Source organism: Loxodonta africana, chromosome 7, assembly GCF_030014295.1.
Source record: "Loxodonta africana isolate mLoxAfr1 chromosome 7, mLoxAfr1.hap2, whole genome shotgun sequence".
NCBI classification, from domain to species: Eukaryota; Metazoa; Chordata; class Mammalia; order Proboscidea; family Elephantidae; genus Loxodonta; species Loxodonta africana.
This window is the reverse complement of record NC_087348.1, coordinates 95,640,350-95,655,717: the sequence shown is the minus strand read 5'-3', so window position 1 is coordinate 95,655,717 and position 15,368 is coordinate 95,640,350. Positions and strand designations below refer to the sequence as shown.

The 15,368-nt window shown below is 43.1% G+C and overlaps 2 protein-coding genes across 7 annotated transcripts in view; one reads left to right on the top strand and one right to left on the bottom strand.

Annotated features, from left to right (window-relative positions):
• The window catches only part of INTS4 (integrator complex subunit 4), a 137,332-nt gene extending 126,312 nt beyond the window's left edge, over positions 1–11,020 (top strand). For 3 of the 6 annotated variants that reach the window (XM_064288739.1, XM_064288741.1, XM_064288740.1), the window contains 2 exons: positions 1,356–1,539; positions 4,795–11,020. In XM_064288739.1, coding sequence (XP_064144809.1) covers positions 1,356–1,539; positions 4,795–4,973 — 363 coding nt within the window. In that variant the 3' untranslated portion in view covers positions 4,974–11,020. The remainder of the gene's footprint in view (positions 1–1,355; positions 1,540–4,794) is intronic. The other 3 variants (XR_010322498.1, XR_010322497.1, XM_010598171.3) reach the window with 3 other exon arrangements.
• A 1,462-nt stretch (positions 11,021–12,482) lies between these two features.
• Positions 12,483–15,368, bottom strand: part of AAMDC (adipogenesis associated Mth938 domain containing) — a 30,294-nt gene continuing 27,408 nt past the window's right edge. The window contains exons 3-4 of the mRNA XM_003418513.3: positions 15,075–15,170; positions 12,483–12,682 (exon numbers count right to left, since the gene is read on the bottom strand). Of these exons, the coding sequence (XP_003418561.1) occupies positions 12,542–12,682; positions 15,075–15,170 (237 nt within the window). The 3' untranslated portion in view covers positions 12,483–12,541. The remainder of the gene's footprint in view (positions 12,683–15,074; positions 15,171–15,368) is intronic.

Sequence of the window (15,368 nt, the reverse complement as noted above, 5' to 3'; positions counted from 1 at the left end):
CCTGAATACCTCCTCTGTTTTCGCCCCTGTTTTGCTAGGGATAAGGTAGTAAACAAGACTGAGAGATTCCATTCTTCATTAGAATAATGTATATCCATTCTTAAAGCAGACCCTCCAAGAACTCCATTCAGTAACACTTTTGTTATAATTCAGGTTTACTGTATTATACCTGATGATAAGGGAAGGTGCATTTTTTAGTTGTTCTGAAATTCAGAATATAATTCATACTGGCCATATTCGTCTCCTGACCTAAGTGAGCCACAGGCTTTGTAAGCTCCACTTTCAGCAGTATTGAGGAAAGAAGGAAGACTTCCAACAACCATTTCAGAGAGGAGCCAAGGCTTTTCACCAAGAGCAGTTTTGCTAAGAATTCTGGGAGATTCTGCTACCTTTGTCATTTTCGTTTCCATGCTCGTTTACTGTCTCTCTCTTTTTTTAATTAAGGTGAGAGTACTTGTCTTTCAAGATAGCAAGGATCAGGACACTGGGACACCTGCATCTTTCTGTTCTGGTAGAAGCATAGAGCCTGGAGATACAGTAGGGAGTAGCAGCTTTAAAGAACAAGGGTAGAAGTAAAGTGAGGCCCTAAGATCTGAGAAGGAATGAAAGAAGATTATGAGGCAGGTGGGCTGAGACATGCCTCCCAGAGAGAGGTTGAAAGATCTGTGTGGTTCCCTGACTCTGCCCTTATCAGTATGTATAAATCTCAGGTCATGTCTGGTTCTAGACTAAGCTTCATTTGTTCACTTGGTTCATTTGTACACTGTGCAGTATAAAAGGCCTACACAAATAGCTGTGAGTCCCCCTGGGATGCTGAGGAAAGAACTCCGTGGCAGTTTTAGATATGGAGAACTGGCCAATGATTTGAGCAGACTCTTCATTGAACACTCTCTCTGTAGGAAGAGACAGATAAACATCTTGCTAGGTGCTTGTAATGTGGAGGAGAGAATACACTGATGATGTAACTTTTAATGCATGGTGGTTGGTGATGGATGCTGGGCCAAGGTATGATTCAGACCCAAGGAAGGAGGGAGGCATCCCGATGGGGGTGCCTGAAAAGGCTTTTCACAATCTGAATTAACATTCTTACCTGTGCTTGTACTTACTGGAGCCACTTTACTCTTATTACTTATTCAGCATAAATTCAGGGAACATTTACCAAACACTGCTTTGTGCTGGGGTGGGGGATGTAGAGACGTCTGCAGTGTCGCCCTCCCCTCAGGACTAGTCTTTACGAAGGCTGGTGTCGTCTTTGTTTTGCTCCTGTTTTTGTGTTCACAACAGATGTCACCAACAATTTTGTTCAAAGCTCATGGCTCTTCCTGCCTCTTTTTCTCATTTTTGTCACCTTTTAGGTCTTGTATCCAGATGGCCAGGCTCAGATGATCCACCCCAAGCCGGCAGACTTCCGGAATCCTGGGCCAGGACGGCATCGGCTCATCACTCAGGTGTACCTCTCCCACACTGCCTGGACAGGTTTGAGTCATTTGGCCAGGATGGGCAGGAAAATGTGCTCTTGGGGATCCTACCCATGCTTAGGTATTCGGTTTTCTGCAGTTTGAAAAGAACATGGTTGAGCCAGGCCTGCTGAGGATTGAAGTCGATTTCTTAAGGAGCTTGTAAGCTACTTAACTGGGTACATGTGGACTAATTTACTACATGGCTTTGTCACATGAGGAACAAGGCTCTGTAAGAAGTTATACAGGAGAAATGTGGTGATGATTTCATGAGTGCATAAAACCAAACCCAGTGCCGTCGAGTTGATTCCGACTCATAGCGACCCTATAGGACAGAGTAGAACTGTCTCATAGAGTTTCCAAGGAGCGCCTGGCGGATTCGAACTGCCGACCCTTTGGTTAGCAGCCGTAGCACTTAACCACTACGCCACCAGGGTTTCCATGAGTGCATACATATGTTAAAACCTATCAAATTGTATCTTTAAATATGTGCAGTTTATTGAATGTTAATTATACGATAATAAACTTATTTAAAAAAAGATGAACAATGTTAGGAAGGAAATGGCAGAAAATGGGTAATTAACAAGTATAGAATAATTAATAAGTTCATTTTAAAAAAGACAATGTACAGGAGATTAAAATAGAGTGGAATTTCATAGAAAGAGCCCTGGGCTGAACACCAGGAGACTATTTTCTTGTCCTGACTGTGCCATTGACTTGCTGTGTGACCTTGGACAAGTCACTCTGCCTGAGTCTGTTTCCTCAACTTCAGAATGAAAATGACAACATTAGTCTACAGTTAGTTGTGAGCATTACTGTGTCTGGAAATAACAGTTTTCTATTTCTTACTGAAACTTTAAAATCTCTCTTTGTATATGAACAGTTCAGTTCATTCCTCTTACTGCCCTTTACTCCCACATGGGCTGGTTTGTGCAGTCATGCAGAGTGAGATGATCTGTTCATGCCTCACCCTCCCCACACAGTGATGGGATATTTTATTTAATCTTTAGACTAGCTTTGTGGTGAGAAACAGTGTTCTCCTTTTCATATTACAGATGCATATATGGAGGCTCACAGAGCTGATCAGTGGCGGCACTGAGGCTGGCACGCAGGTCTCCTGTCTCCCAGATCTCTTGCGTTTTCACTATGCCATGCTCCCTCCTGACCTGGGGTCACTGGAGTGAAATGTATTCTCATTCTAGAGGCATCTTCTCTCTCCTGATCCAAGAGATGGTGCCTGGTGTTGGAGGGGAGCTCCTCCAGTCCCTCAGCAGCTCTACTACAGGCCTCTTCTCTTGGAGGCTGGATGCTGCCATAGAGAATGCTTTGAGCCCCATAGACCAGGTTTCAAATCCTCCCTCCCTTGCTCAGTGGCTTGAGAAAGTTATTTTACCTCTCTGACTCATTTTCCTCATCTATAAAATAGGGGTAAGAACGTATAACTCATAGGAGATACATTCTTCTAGTCTTGATGAGTAGGTTGCGTGATTTGTCTCAGATGATCTTTTGTTTCTCCCACCAGCCCCTCCTCCTTGCTTTCTCTCCCCTCTCCCTTCCTCCTATGGCAGTGGCTTGAATTGGCCTTCTCACCATATTGCCAGTAAGGGAAGGCAAAATGACCAGGGTGTTAAGTCCTACATCGACTCCCTCTGCCCTTATCAGGGTTTGGCTCCTGGAAAGTGCTGTCCGAGCCAGGGCAAAGACTGTGGTGGTGGTCAGGGATTGGCAACAGCTGTCTGGGACAGAAGAGGAGGGAATAGTGGGAAAGCTGATGCTGGTGCTGCTCTGACTCCACCTGACTGGGAGATTCATCTGGAGCCTGGTACCAGAGAGCAGCTCCACTTTCATTACAGATACACATGGCTGGTAAATGATGATGCTGAGCCTGGCACTCAGATCTCCTGCTGAACTCTGGGATTGGTTAGGTTGCTCTGGGATTGGCTGCCCGTGAGTTTTTCCCTCCCAGGAGGACAGCAATCCAGTCTTTGCTTTAATCTCTAGGGCAAAGTCTGGACGTGACCTGGAAGAAGTCTGGGGAGGCGTTGAGAAGTCCTGGGACTTTTCCCCTTATTAATTTAGATCCATCCAGCCCTATTCTGCCCTCTGATCTCCTCAGCCTTAGGCTTGTCTTTAACACTTGCACCCTTTGCTGGAGTCATAGTTAATTAAGGAGGACATCCCAAGCTCACACAGTGCCTGGGTTTTGTACTTTCCCTTCTGAAAGCTGGCCCCCTTCTTCTTTATAGAAGCCACATGGTTAATAGAAAGATTAATTGCTTCAGCTTACGAACTGGGCTCAAATTCTGGCTTTAGCATTTGAGTAACTGGTGTGGGTCTGGGCAGTCACTAGAAACTCTCTGAGTCGCAGGACTTGTTTGGAGATTGTGACGTCTGTCTTTCACGGCGCAGCAGGATGGGAGCTCGTGTAGTTGCGTGCTTGGCACAGAGCAGGTGTTCTCCAGAGCCTTCCTGGGCTCCCGCCTCTGCCCCCACAGCACTTCTTACAGACTCGATTAGAGCATTTTATACTGCACTCCATTGCAACTGTCTCTTTCTCCTCAACCAAAAGGTTAGCAGCTTGAAACCCAGTGCCGTCGAGTCGATTCCGACTCACAGCGACCCTGTAGGACAGAGTAGAACTGCCCCATAGAGTTTCCAAGGAGCGCTTGGTGGATTCGAACTGCCAACCCTTTGGTTAGCAGCTGTAGCACTTAACCACTATGCCACCGGCAGCTTGAGGGGAGTCTATTTTCTCTCCTAGGACCTATCACATGCAGACACTAGTTAAGTATTGTAATGGAATAACAAAAGGTTTTCTGACATGATTTTAGGTCCCTGAAACCTGTTCCTATCCATTAGTGAGAATTTTTTGGCAGAACCATTTCCTAACTGAAGGCTTCTCCTCCACTAAGAAAGCTGAGTTCGTGGTGCACGCAGCCCTAAGTCTTGAGGTCGGCTGCACAGGAAGCGCACAGCTGTCTGGACATGAGAATCAGCCATATGCCCCTTGTGGCCCTCTGTCTTGAGGTCGAAAGGGCTCTGTGGATGAAGAGTTTTTTAGCTCACTCTCTGATTATCTTACCAGCTGTGGTTCTGAGCTGCAGGGAACCCACAGGTGGCAGAGAAGCATCACATCTGAAGGCTGGGATCACCCTCAAAAGATTCAGGCTGAGAAAGTGGTTTTTGTTTGATGAGGGTAAAGGGAGGGATTTGGACAGATAAAGAACTGTTCTTGAAACCCGACTGCATCCATCTTTGATGTTGTTTTTACTTGATGTTTCATCCTGATTCTTAGCAGTTGCTCAGTTATGGAGGATTTCTTTTGTCTTTTTTCCAGAACCATGCCAGGTAGAAGTGAGGCTGCTGCTGGCCTACAACTCCAGTGCACGCATTCCAAAATCCCCTTGGATTGAGGGTGGTGAGGTGTCACCGCAGGTGGAAACCAGCATCGAGGGCACCATCCCCTTCAGCAAGCCTGTCAAAGTTTACATAATGCCCAAGCCTGCAAGGCGCTGAGTCACAAGCAGCCTTTACAGCCATGGCTGAGAAGGCCCTTCTTCAGAATCAGAATGAGCCAGAAGCCTGGAGCACCTCACCTGGAAATGGCGTATAGGCATAAGGAACACATGATGACCCTTACAACCTCATCTGGTATCAAAACAGAGTAAATTATTTTCATTAAAAAATCAAAAATCTTCAAGTCTACTTTTTTTTTTGGTAAACAGTAAAGCTGAAAAACACCAAGCTGTTTCAGTTCCTGGTCCTTAAAGCAAATTTGTGTGGCTGTGGTTCAGCACTTATACCACATGCTTACATTTCTCAGGTTTGAGACACAAAGATTTGATTTTTCAGCCACCTCCAAAGAACTGGTTATTTGAACCATTATCTTGTTTCTTAAAGAGATAGCCTGTTTACCAGAGCCAACTCCGAAGCAGCTTTAACAGCTGTGCTTTTTCACCATCAACAGTTCCTGAATGACTGTAGACATCCATTATCTTGCTGAGAGTCTCCTTCTGTAGCCCAGGCAATATCTGGGTCAAGGACTGACTGAAGAGCTGGCAAGTGAGTCATTTTCGTCCTTGAGGGAAATTCTTGTTCTTCCCTGCCATCCTTAGAACCTCTATGGCTTTAAAAATATAGAGAGTCCATATTTTGGAAAAGAAATCAGGATTATGGGAAAGAAGAATCCAGCGTAAGAAAAAAAAAATTGCCCATAACACCTCTGATGCCTTTAGTACTGGAGCCGCGTGTGAGGTAGCGGCTCTGAGGTAGCACAGTAAGCCCTGAGTTGCGAACTTCTAGCCGCCTGTGAGGTAGCGGCTCTGAGGTAGCACAGTAAGCCCTGAGTTACGAACTTCTGACTTACGGACAACTCGGTCGTGCCCGTTAGTGTTATGTAAACTGGCCCTCACTTTGACATGGTTGAACCAACCCCTGTTTGCAACAGATTCTTCACCACAATCACCTTCACTTGCTGCACATGAAGCTTTTAAATAATTGAAAAGGCTTCCAGCCTTTCCTTGCACTAAAGTCAGGCTAAATGAGAACCACATGGACCTGTACTGATTTGCCTACAAGTCTGACTTAAAGACACACATAGGAGCGACTTTGGTTCATAACCTGGCGGCTGCCTGTAACAATAAATGCTCAAAAAATGTTAACCATGTTGCGGGGTATGTGCTAGGCTACACTCTTACCTGTCACTTAATCCTCACAACCATATGAGGCCTAACCAAAACCAAACTGGTTGCCGTCGAGTCAGTTCCAACTCAGTGACCCTATATGAGGACTAGGTGCTTTTTTTATCACCATTTTATAGATGAAGAAATTGGAATTAGAGGTTAAGTCACTGGTGGGAAAAGTGTATAGTAAGTAGTAAAGCCTTTATTCATTCATATCCAAGAAGGTGATTCCAAAGGCCTGAGCTTTATCTGCCTCAGGGGAAGCGTATGGAAAAGAGCCTTCGAATCTTCAGCTCTCTATGGCTTAGTTTTCCTCATCTGTAAGACAGAGATAATTATACCTAAAGGGCTGTTGAGTGGATCAAATTATTCTTAGTAGAGTCTGCGTCTGCAGCCAGTCTTTATCATATTTGATACTTGGGGAGCTTATAAGAATAATAGCAAGATCATGCAATTACTCGGAGGTAGTGCTGGAATTTGAATTTAGACATATTTGGATTCTGACTTAATGTACTTACTATGTGCCCAACAGGGTTGTAAGCCCTTTACATGATTTCACTCATTTAATCATCACAACCACCCTATGAAGTAAAAAAAGGTATTGTTATTGTCTTTATTTTACAAATAAGGCAACTGAAGTTCAGCCCAAAACCAAAACCAAACCCAGTGCCAAGTCAAGTCGATTCCGACTCATAGCGACCCTATAGGACAGAGTAGAACTGCCACATAGAGTTTCCAAGGAGCGCCTGGCGGATTCAAACTGCTGACCCTTTGGTTAGCAGCCGTAGCACTTAACCACTACGCCACCAGGGTTTCCGCTAAAGTTCAGAGAAAGTAAATAACTTGTCCATGACTGGTAAATGATAGAGCTGGAATTTGAACCCAGGCAGCCTGTATCGGATATGCCCTAACTGCTACCTAGGGACTCCCAGGAGCTTGCCTTTCTAATGTGTTTTCCATATCTCAAAGATGTGCCATCAGTGGGCTCTCGTGTGTTAACGAGGTGCCCTGAAGAAGGTTTCTGCTCTGGAGAGAAAATGAAACTTGAAGCCAGGCGGAATCAGACCACATCCCTGACATGAACACCTAATGACGATTGCTGTGTTGGAGCACAGATGAAAATATTAAAGTCCCTGGCTGCTGACTGAGCCCAGCATGCTCTAGCTAGAGAACCTTCTATGGAAAGAATGTGCTACGTACTTTACAGATACAGTGGCTCTTTTATAAAAATCCTTGCAGGTAATCCTACATTTTACAGGTGGGGAAACTGAGGTCTCAAGGTAGTATCTTGTTCCTAAGGAGCAAAGCCAGGACTTGATCCCAGGTCTTAAGATCCAAATTACAGTATTTTTTCTACCAAAGGTAGAAATATACTAAGGAGCAGATCTTGGTTTTGTATGAGACTAATTTTTTTTATAATTTATTTTTGCTGTTGAGAATATACACAGCAGAGCATACACCAATTCCGTAACTTCTGCATGTACAATTCAGTGGCACTGATTACATTCAAGTTGTGTGACAATTCTCACCCTCCTTTTCTGAGTTGTTCCTCTCCCATTAACATAAACTCACTGCTCCCTAAGTTTCCTATCTAATCTTTCGAGTTGCTGTAGTCAGTTTCATCCCATGTAGATCTTGAAAGAGCACAGTGCTCAAGGCAGATGTTTTATATAAGAATAAATTTTTAAAAACTGTAAGAATTGAATGAGCTGCATTAGGAGATACAAAATTCTCCGTGCTGGCTGTGTTTGAGCAGAGGTTGAATAAGCTCCTGGTAAGTATACTTCTAGGGAATTCAAGCATCATGTGAGAGGGGGGTTAGACTCAACCTTTAAGTTCCTTTCTACCCTGACATGCTCGGGTTCTGTGAAATACGAGAATCTTGATTTTCTGCATCTGGTTCTACATTTTTCCCCTGGGGCGGCGGGGGGAAGACCTTATATTTAACAGGCCTGGAAAGGGGCATAAAGATCACTCCAGTGTGGCACCTTCATTTTACAAGTGAATGTATAGACCCATAGACTGAATTAGTGGCAAAGCCAAGGCTGGAACCCAGGCCTCCTGAATCTTAATCCAGGGTTTTCAATATAGGGTTTGTTGCTGGGACTTGTAAGTCGTCTACCATCCACCCAGTAGTAAAAGACAGAAACCTATGGGGTCACATTAGACTCCTTCCTCATCCCTCATAATGTCCTTTAGCTTCTATTTCCCTAATTATTTCATGACTTGGTTCTCTTCTCATTATATTCACTGCTATTCTGAGCCGGGCCACCATCATCTGAAAGTATGTCACTGGCCTCCTAATTGATCTCCTTGCCTCAAATCTTGCTCCCTCCAGTCCATTCTTCACACAGCTGTCAGAGTAATCTTTCTAAAACCCATAAATCTGATCATGCTACTCCCCTGCTTGGACCTCTTTAAGTAGATCGCTACCGGCCCCAGGATAAAATCTAAACTGTCCTCGATGACTCTTCATGACTCTACAAAACTCTCGGGCCTTGTACTCCCTGTGCCAAATTTCCCCTATTTTCCAGCTACATAGAATTACCTATAGTTCCTCAACTCACCATGCTCTCTCACCTCTAGCCTTTGGACCTGCTGAGCCGTGGAAAAACTGCAGATTTTCTCCTGTGGTTCCTTTACTCTCATTCTCAGTACTTGGCCTCATTCTAGAACCTGTGTCTCTCATGGGCTTGGTACATTGTTTCTATGTTCCCATAGCCTCCTACACATTCTTCAAGCATAGAATTATCACTGTTGCAGGTTCACAAATGCAAACCTCTAAAGAAGGCGAAGTAACAGAAGTGGCCTAGAAGAAGATAACAGAGACTGAAGAACCAGAGAGCACGTTCACTGTCAGAAGAAGGCAGTTACTTTCTGGGCCCACTGACTTGTTTTATTCTAGCTAAATGTGGGCATGGTGGTATCAGATCTTCCAATTCTTCCAGGAAAGCCAGAAATCTGCATTTTCATGTAAAAAAACCCCCAATTTTTAAATCTTGGAAACTAAAGCAAATGTTAAAATTATTCTAAGAAACAAAACATGTCATCAGGTGCATTTGTGCCAGTTTGCAACTTCTCCATTGTTACTGTGGGTTTACAGGTTTGTTTCAGCCAACTAAGTTGTGAGTACCTGGAAAGTAAGAATGTCTTTGTTGTTGTATTCCCAGCACAACTCCTGGCATGTACCAGTCAAAGAAAGAATGAATGGGTACTGAAATCTAGAGTGAACTCGGCACTACCATGGTAAAAACCAGTTGCCTTTAAGTAAATTCCAACTCATAGTGACCCTATAGGATAGAGTAGAACTGCCCCATGGGGTTTCCTAGGCTGTGAATCTTTATGGAAGCAGACTGCAGAGCGGCTGGTGGGTTCAAACCGCCTACCTTTCACTTAGCAGTGAAGCACTTAGCTGCACTACCAGGGCACCTCCCATAGTAGTAGGCTTATAAAAGCAAGTCCTGAGATTCAAGTTTCTGAAAGGACTTTATATTTGGCTTTGACACGATTGACCTCGGCAAACAGAATGATGGGTCAGAAAGGTACACACCTAGCACTCAGCAGACTTCTTGCCTGAGAAACCACTCAGGCTAGAAGAATTTAAGTGGGCAGATTGAATCAAAATGTTTTTTGATTCAATCTTCCTATAAATTCAAATTGAATCAAACGTTTAATAATTAAGACCTGAGGGTAAGTACAGTGGCATGTGGGAAAATAGCTTCTCTCCAGGTTCTGAAATCTTCCGGCACTGACCATAAGGACCAGATTCAGAAGTAGGGGCTATTTGTTACGAGGTTCTATGCGAAGTTTAATAAACTAACTGCCAGATACTTCTCTCTCTAAGAAGTTTGTGTGAAGTAATCTTAATGTGGAGACAACTCGCCTAGGAACGGTGATTACACCCACACTTAATGCAACACCCACTGAGGCTGTCTCACTTTACATCTGACACACACACAAATTGGTTGCATCAGCAGAGAAACAGCCTCAGTTTTATCAAATATTCCTCCTAACTGTACAGAGGCTTGGCTGTCTGAGCCAACTGAGATCTAGAAAGGTCCTGGGATCTGACAAATGGCTGGCTGCAGAAAGGGCACGGAGCAGGACCTCCCCAGACTTCTATCCCAGGTGTCAGCCCTGTGGGGATCTCACTCCCATGGACCTCCTATGGAGTGAGGCGGTGTATGGTAGAAAGGGGTCAAGACAGCATCTGGGGTTCTGATCTGGCTCTGCCACTTGTTGGGTGAACTTGGGAAAATCACTTCACTTTCCACGCTGATTACCTTAGCTCATCTTTTCTTGCCAGACCACATCTTAAAGTTGCTGTCCAGTTTACTGGCTGGCTTCCCTTAGGTCAGATGCCCAAACGGGCCAATCGGGTGGTAGGATTATGTGGAGCAAAATCAACTTTCTAGTGATGCTACTTCAACAAGGGCAGAGGTGGAGCAATTTTATTTACTTATGACCATGAAAAATACCATATCTAATAAATACCTAGTTAAAGAGTTGCCAAGTAAATGGTGAATAATGAACATCTCATTCTTTAAGACACAGCTTAAGTGTCATCTCCTAAATGTCATCTCCTTACTGATGTCCTCCCTAATCTTCCATCTTACGAGGATACGTTAGTCCTTTCTTGTGCCACAACTGAACCTCGTAACTATTATACTATTAATGCATTATATTATTACTGTTTACTTTCCTGTTTCTCCCATATAAGTCCTTGAAGGCAGGAACTATAACTTATTCATCTTATTCATAATAGAATCTCAGTAAATGGGCATGAAAGAGAACTATTGAGTAAATGGGTGGGAGAGCTCTAACATTCTATGAATCTATGAAAATACCAAGCTGCTGTATTAAAAAAAAAAAAAAATGAAACCAGCTGGCTTTATATAGCAGCCCCATTAGCAGAAAGATGACAATGACTTCAGTTTATTGAGTTCTTACTCCATGTCAGGCTATGTGCTAAGACTTTATGTGAATTACCTCATTTAATACCTACAATGACCCCTATCTGACAGGTGAGAAAAATTAAACTCTGAGAGATTAAATAAATGCCCAACCAGGAGTCGTAGAGAGCCACAGTTCTAGGTAAAGGGTATTTGACACCGAAGCCCATACTCAAAACTCTTTAAAGAAGAAAAAAGAAAAAGATGATGCTGATAGTATAGTTCTATCAGCCTATTCTGAGGCTTCACAAAGGCCACCTGGGTACTGAATAGACCATAGACTATCAGAGCCAGAAGGAACATTTAGAGGGCATCCTTACAGGCAAGGATGGCGAGACTGCGTCTTACATACTTTGGACATGTTGTCAGGATGGATCAGTCCCCGGAGAAGGACATCATGCTTGGCAGAGTACAGGGTCAGCGGAAAAGAGGAAGGCCCTCAACGAGGTAGATTGACACAGTGGCTGCAACAATGAGCTCAAGCATAACAATGATTGTAAGGATGGCGCAGGACTGGGCAGTGCTTCGTTCTGTTGTGCATAGGGTCGCTATAAGTTGGAACCAACTCGACGGCACCTAACAACAAGTAGTTAAAAGCTCAGCTGCTAATCAAAAGGTTAGCAGTTCTAATCCACCAGCTGCTCCTTGGAAATGCCATGGGGCAGTTCTACCCTTTCCTATAGGGTCACTATCAGAATCAATGGCAGTGGGTTTTTTGTTTTTTTTTTTTTTTTGAGTCCAGCTCTAACCCAGACCCACCCAGTGCCGTCGAGTTGATTCCGATTTTATAATTGGAATCAGAGGCTCCTTCTTGTGTTATCTGACATTTGCTCCCTCACTTCATTCAGGGCTCTGCTCATATGTCATCTACATGAAGACCTTCCTTGGCCACATATCTGAAATAGCCCTCCATCACTCCTTGTTTTCTTATCTTTATTTTTTTTCATAAAAGTTTTTTCGTGTATTATGAATTTGTTTACTTATTTCCCCCACTAGAATATAAGCTTCATGAGGGCAAAACTTTGATTGCTATTTCTCTGTAGCACAGCAGTGCCTGGCATATAAGGAATGTAATAAATATATTAGTTGAATTAAACATTCCAAAGCTTCGACTGCAATGTGATCTTAATGCGCTAAAATTTTTCTTCAGTCTTCAAGGCAGAAGGCTTTATTTTTGCCTTTAGTTTCTCATACTTCTGGCCTAACGTTTACCACATTGTTAAACTTGGGTAAACATCTGACTCCTCTCCTGATTACCAGTACCTCTCCCGCCCACTCCCCACCCAAGGACAGGAACTTGCCCTAGTCATGTGTGTATTCCAAGAGCTTAGCACAGGGCCTGGCACAAGCAGATATTCCAAAATGCTTGTGGGAGGTTGGTGTGGACAGTGGTAAGAATGATAGTCACAGGCATCATTGCTTAGTGGTTTATTCTCATCTTAAAGCTCCATCAGCAGGTGGAATGGAAAACACCTCCCACCCTGACTCCTTGGGCAACCAAGGCATTATACTCCTTCACTGCCTGCTCTGTCTGGAGTACTCGCACATCGATGCCTTGTTTCTCGAGGTACTCCACCGTTGATGGAGGCACCTGTGAAAGAGCAGAAGACATAGTAAGTTAGGGGGAAGGGCCCCCCAGGCTTTCCTTTCCTGCCATGAGGTAAGCATACTATAAAATTGGACAGTGACAACTGTCACTCCTCAATCACCCCGCCTGTCACCAGTCTAAAATTTGGCAGAGAGCCCTAAGGAGTTAAGAAGGTCTCTGAGAAGTTGACAGAAGTACTATAATATCCATGCATAAAGCTCAGGTGAAATGGAAATGGAAAAGGCATGACTTTTGGAGTCAGGCAGCCTTGGATTTAAATCCTGACAGGCAGTATGACTTTGGGTAAGTGAATTAAATTCTGAGCCTTTGCTTCCATGTCTATAAATTAGGGATAATCGTATCTAGCTCGCACGGTTGGTATGAGAACTAGTGAGCTTAGGTTTGTAAAATGTCTAGCATGGTATAAAGCATAAAGTAAGTAAACGTTAAATATTGGGGTCAGGCCAACCTGAGTCTAAATTCTAACTTAGAATTAACCAACCTAGAGACCTTAGGCCAGTTATTTAAAGTCACTGAGTCCCAAATCCATCACCTGTAAAATGTGGCTAATAACACATCATCACAGGGTTGATGTGAGGATGAAATTAACTGATGTATGTATACTGCAGCAATATGTCCTCTAAGAAAGGACTTTTTAAAAAAAATTTTACTGTGCTTTAAGTGAAAGTTTACAAATCAAGTCAGTCTCTCATACAAAAATTTATATACTCCTTTTGCTATATACTCCTAATTGCTCTCCCCCTGATGAGACAGCATACTCCTTCTGTCCACGCTCTCTTTTCGTGTCCATTCAGCCAGCTTCTGACCCCCTCTGCCCTCTCATCTTCCCTCCAGATAGGAGATGCCAACATAGTCTCGTGTCTACTTGATCCAAGAAGTTCATTCTTCACCAGTATCCTTTTCTATCCCATTGTCCAGTCCAATCCCTGTCTGGAGAGTTGGCTTTGGGAATGGTTCCTGTCCTGGGCCAACAGAAGGTCTGGGGACCATGACCACCAGGGTCCTTCTAGTCTCATTCAGACCACTAAGTCTGGCCTTTTCATGAGAATTTGGGGTCTGCCTCCTACTGCTCTCCTGCTCCCTCAGGGGTTCTCTGTTGTGTTCACTGTCAGGGCAGTCATCGGTTGTAGCCGGGCACCATCTAGTTCTTCAGAAAGGCCTTTGTTGACCACTAATTTAAAGCAGCCCCTCATAAGTCACCATTTAATTTCCTTCACAGCATTTATCACTATCTGAAATCATTGTCTACCTTTTTATTATCCACGAGGGGCATGAACCTTGGTTGGCTTGCTTATCCCGATGTCCCCAGTGCCTAGAATAGTGCCTAACCTATAGAAGGTGCTTAATATTTTGTGAATGAATTACTATAAAAGGTCATCAATAAGGGACAGCTATTATTGGATGGTATCTTCTCAACTCTGGCTTGTCCTAAATATTTTTTCCTAAGTAGTTTTTACTTAGACTCTGCTTCCTCAGAAAGAGCTCTGAGTGAAATATAAAAAAAAGTCCTGTATTACTTTTCTACATGCTTGAAAGATTTTATAACTATAACAAAATCCTTACAGACAGAACTTACTTTAATGGGAACAATAACCAGTTTAACCTAAAAAATATAAATAAGTAAAGGGTACCTTCATCAGTAGATTTTAGAATAAGTATACAAAGGAAAGAATAAGCCAGGTCTCTATATACTTATGTGGAAGGTTGTCCATAAAATCGTAATGTAGGTGAAAAAAGTTAGAGAATAAATACATAGAGTGTAATAGTATTTATGTAAAAAGGCGATAAGTGTATATAAAAAAAACCCAAAGTGTATATATGCATAGCTAATTTTTTTTTTTTTTTATATGTGTAAGTGTGCATGTGGCTGCAGATGCTTACAAGGGGAACAGGAGCAGAGCAGTATACACAAAACGTGGAGACTGGGGAGGGGAAATCTTCCACCTTTCTACTACTACAGTTCTGTACTGTTTAAATGTTTTACTTTTGCAATTAAAAATTTTTTTTCTGAAAGAAAAAAAAAACAAATGGATTATACCTAAGAAAAGAAAAAGTACTCTAAAAATGTAAAGAACCAAATATTGATAACTGTGATAACTGTAGGACTTGAGAAAGAAGCCCTTCAGGATGAAGGTATTCCTGAGAAATAGTGGAAATGACACAGTCCCAGGATTAGGCAGAGGGAGGAGAGTCTTCACCTCATGATGAACAGTAGTGTATGCAGCCATTATTCTATCCTGGGTCATCCACTGGCTCAGCAAACTGAATGTAAGGGATATGTACAAGTGGACTCCTAAGAAGGACATATTTGTAAGGTAAAGGTCCAAGAGATCACCCCAACTGTCATCAGAATCCTGTACACACCAGTACCTACCTTCAAGGCCTCACTCATGCCTCGGCCAATCACAAGGGTCTGCACACCCTTCTTGACAACTTCCTCTACATCTGCAGGCTGTACACCAGGAGAATGCTAGATGTGGAAAGAGAAAGTAGACCAGGTACCTGCTCTTTTAATCTTTCTTTGCAACAGGCATTCTTGTGGGATTCAATCACTCATTCAAAAATATTTACTGAAGTTTATTCTGTTTCAAGCATTGTTCTGGGCACTAGAAAAAATAGAGAAGATACAGTGCTGCCCTTAAGGAGCTCCAAGTCTAGTGAAAAATAT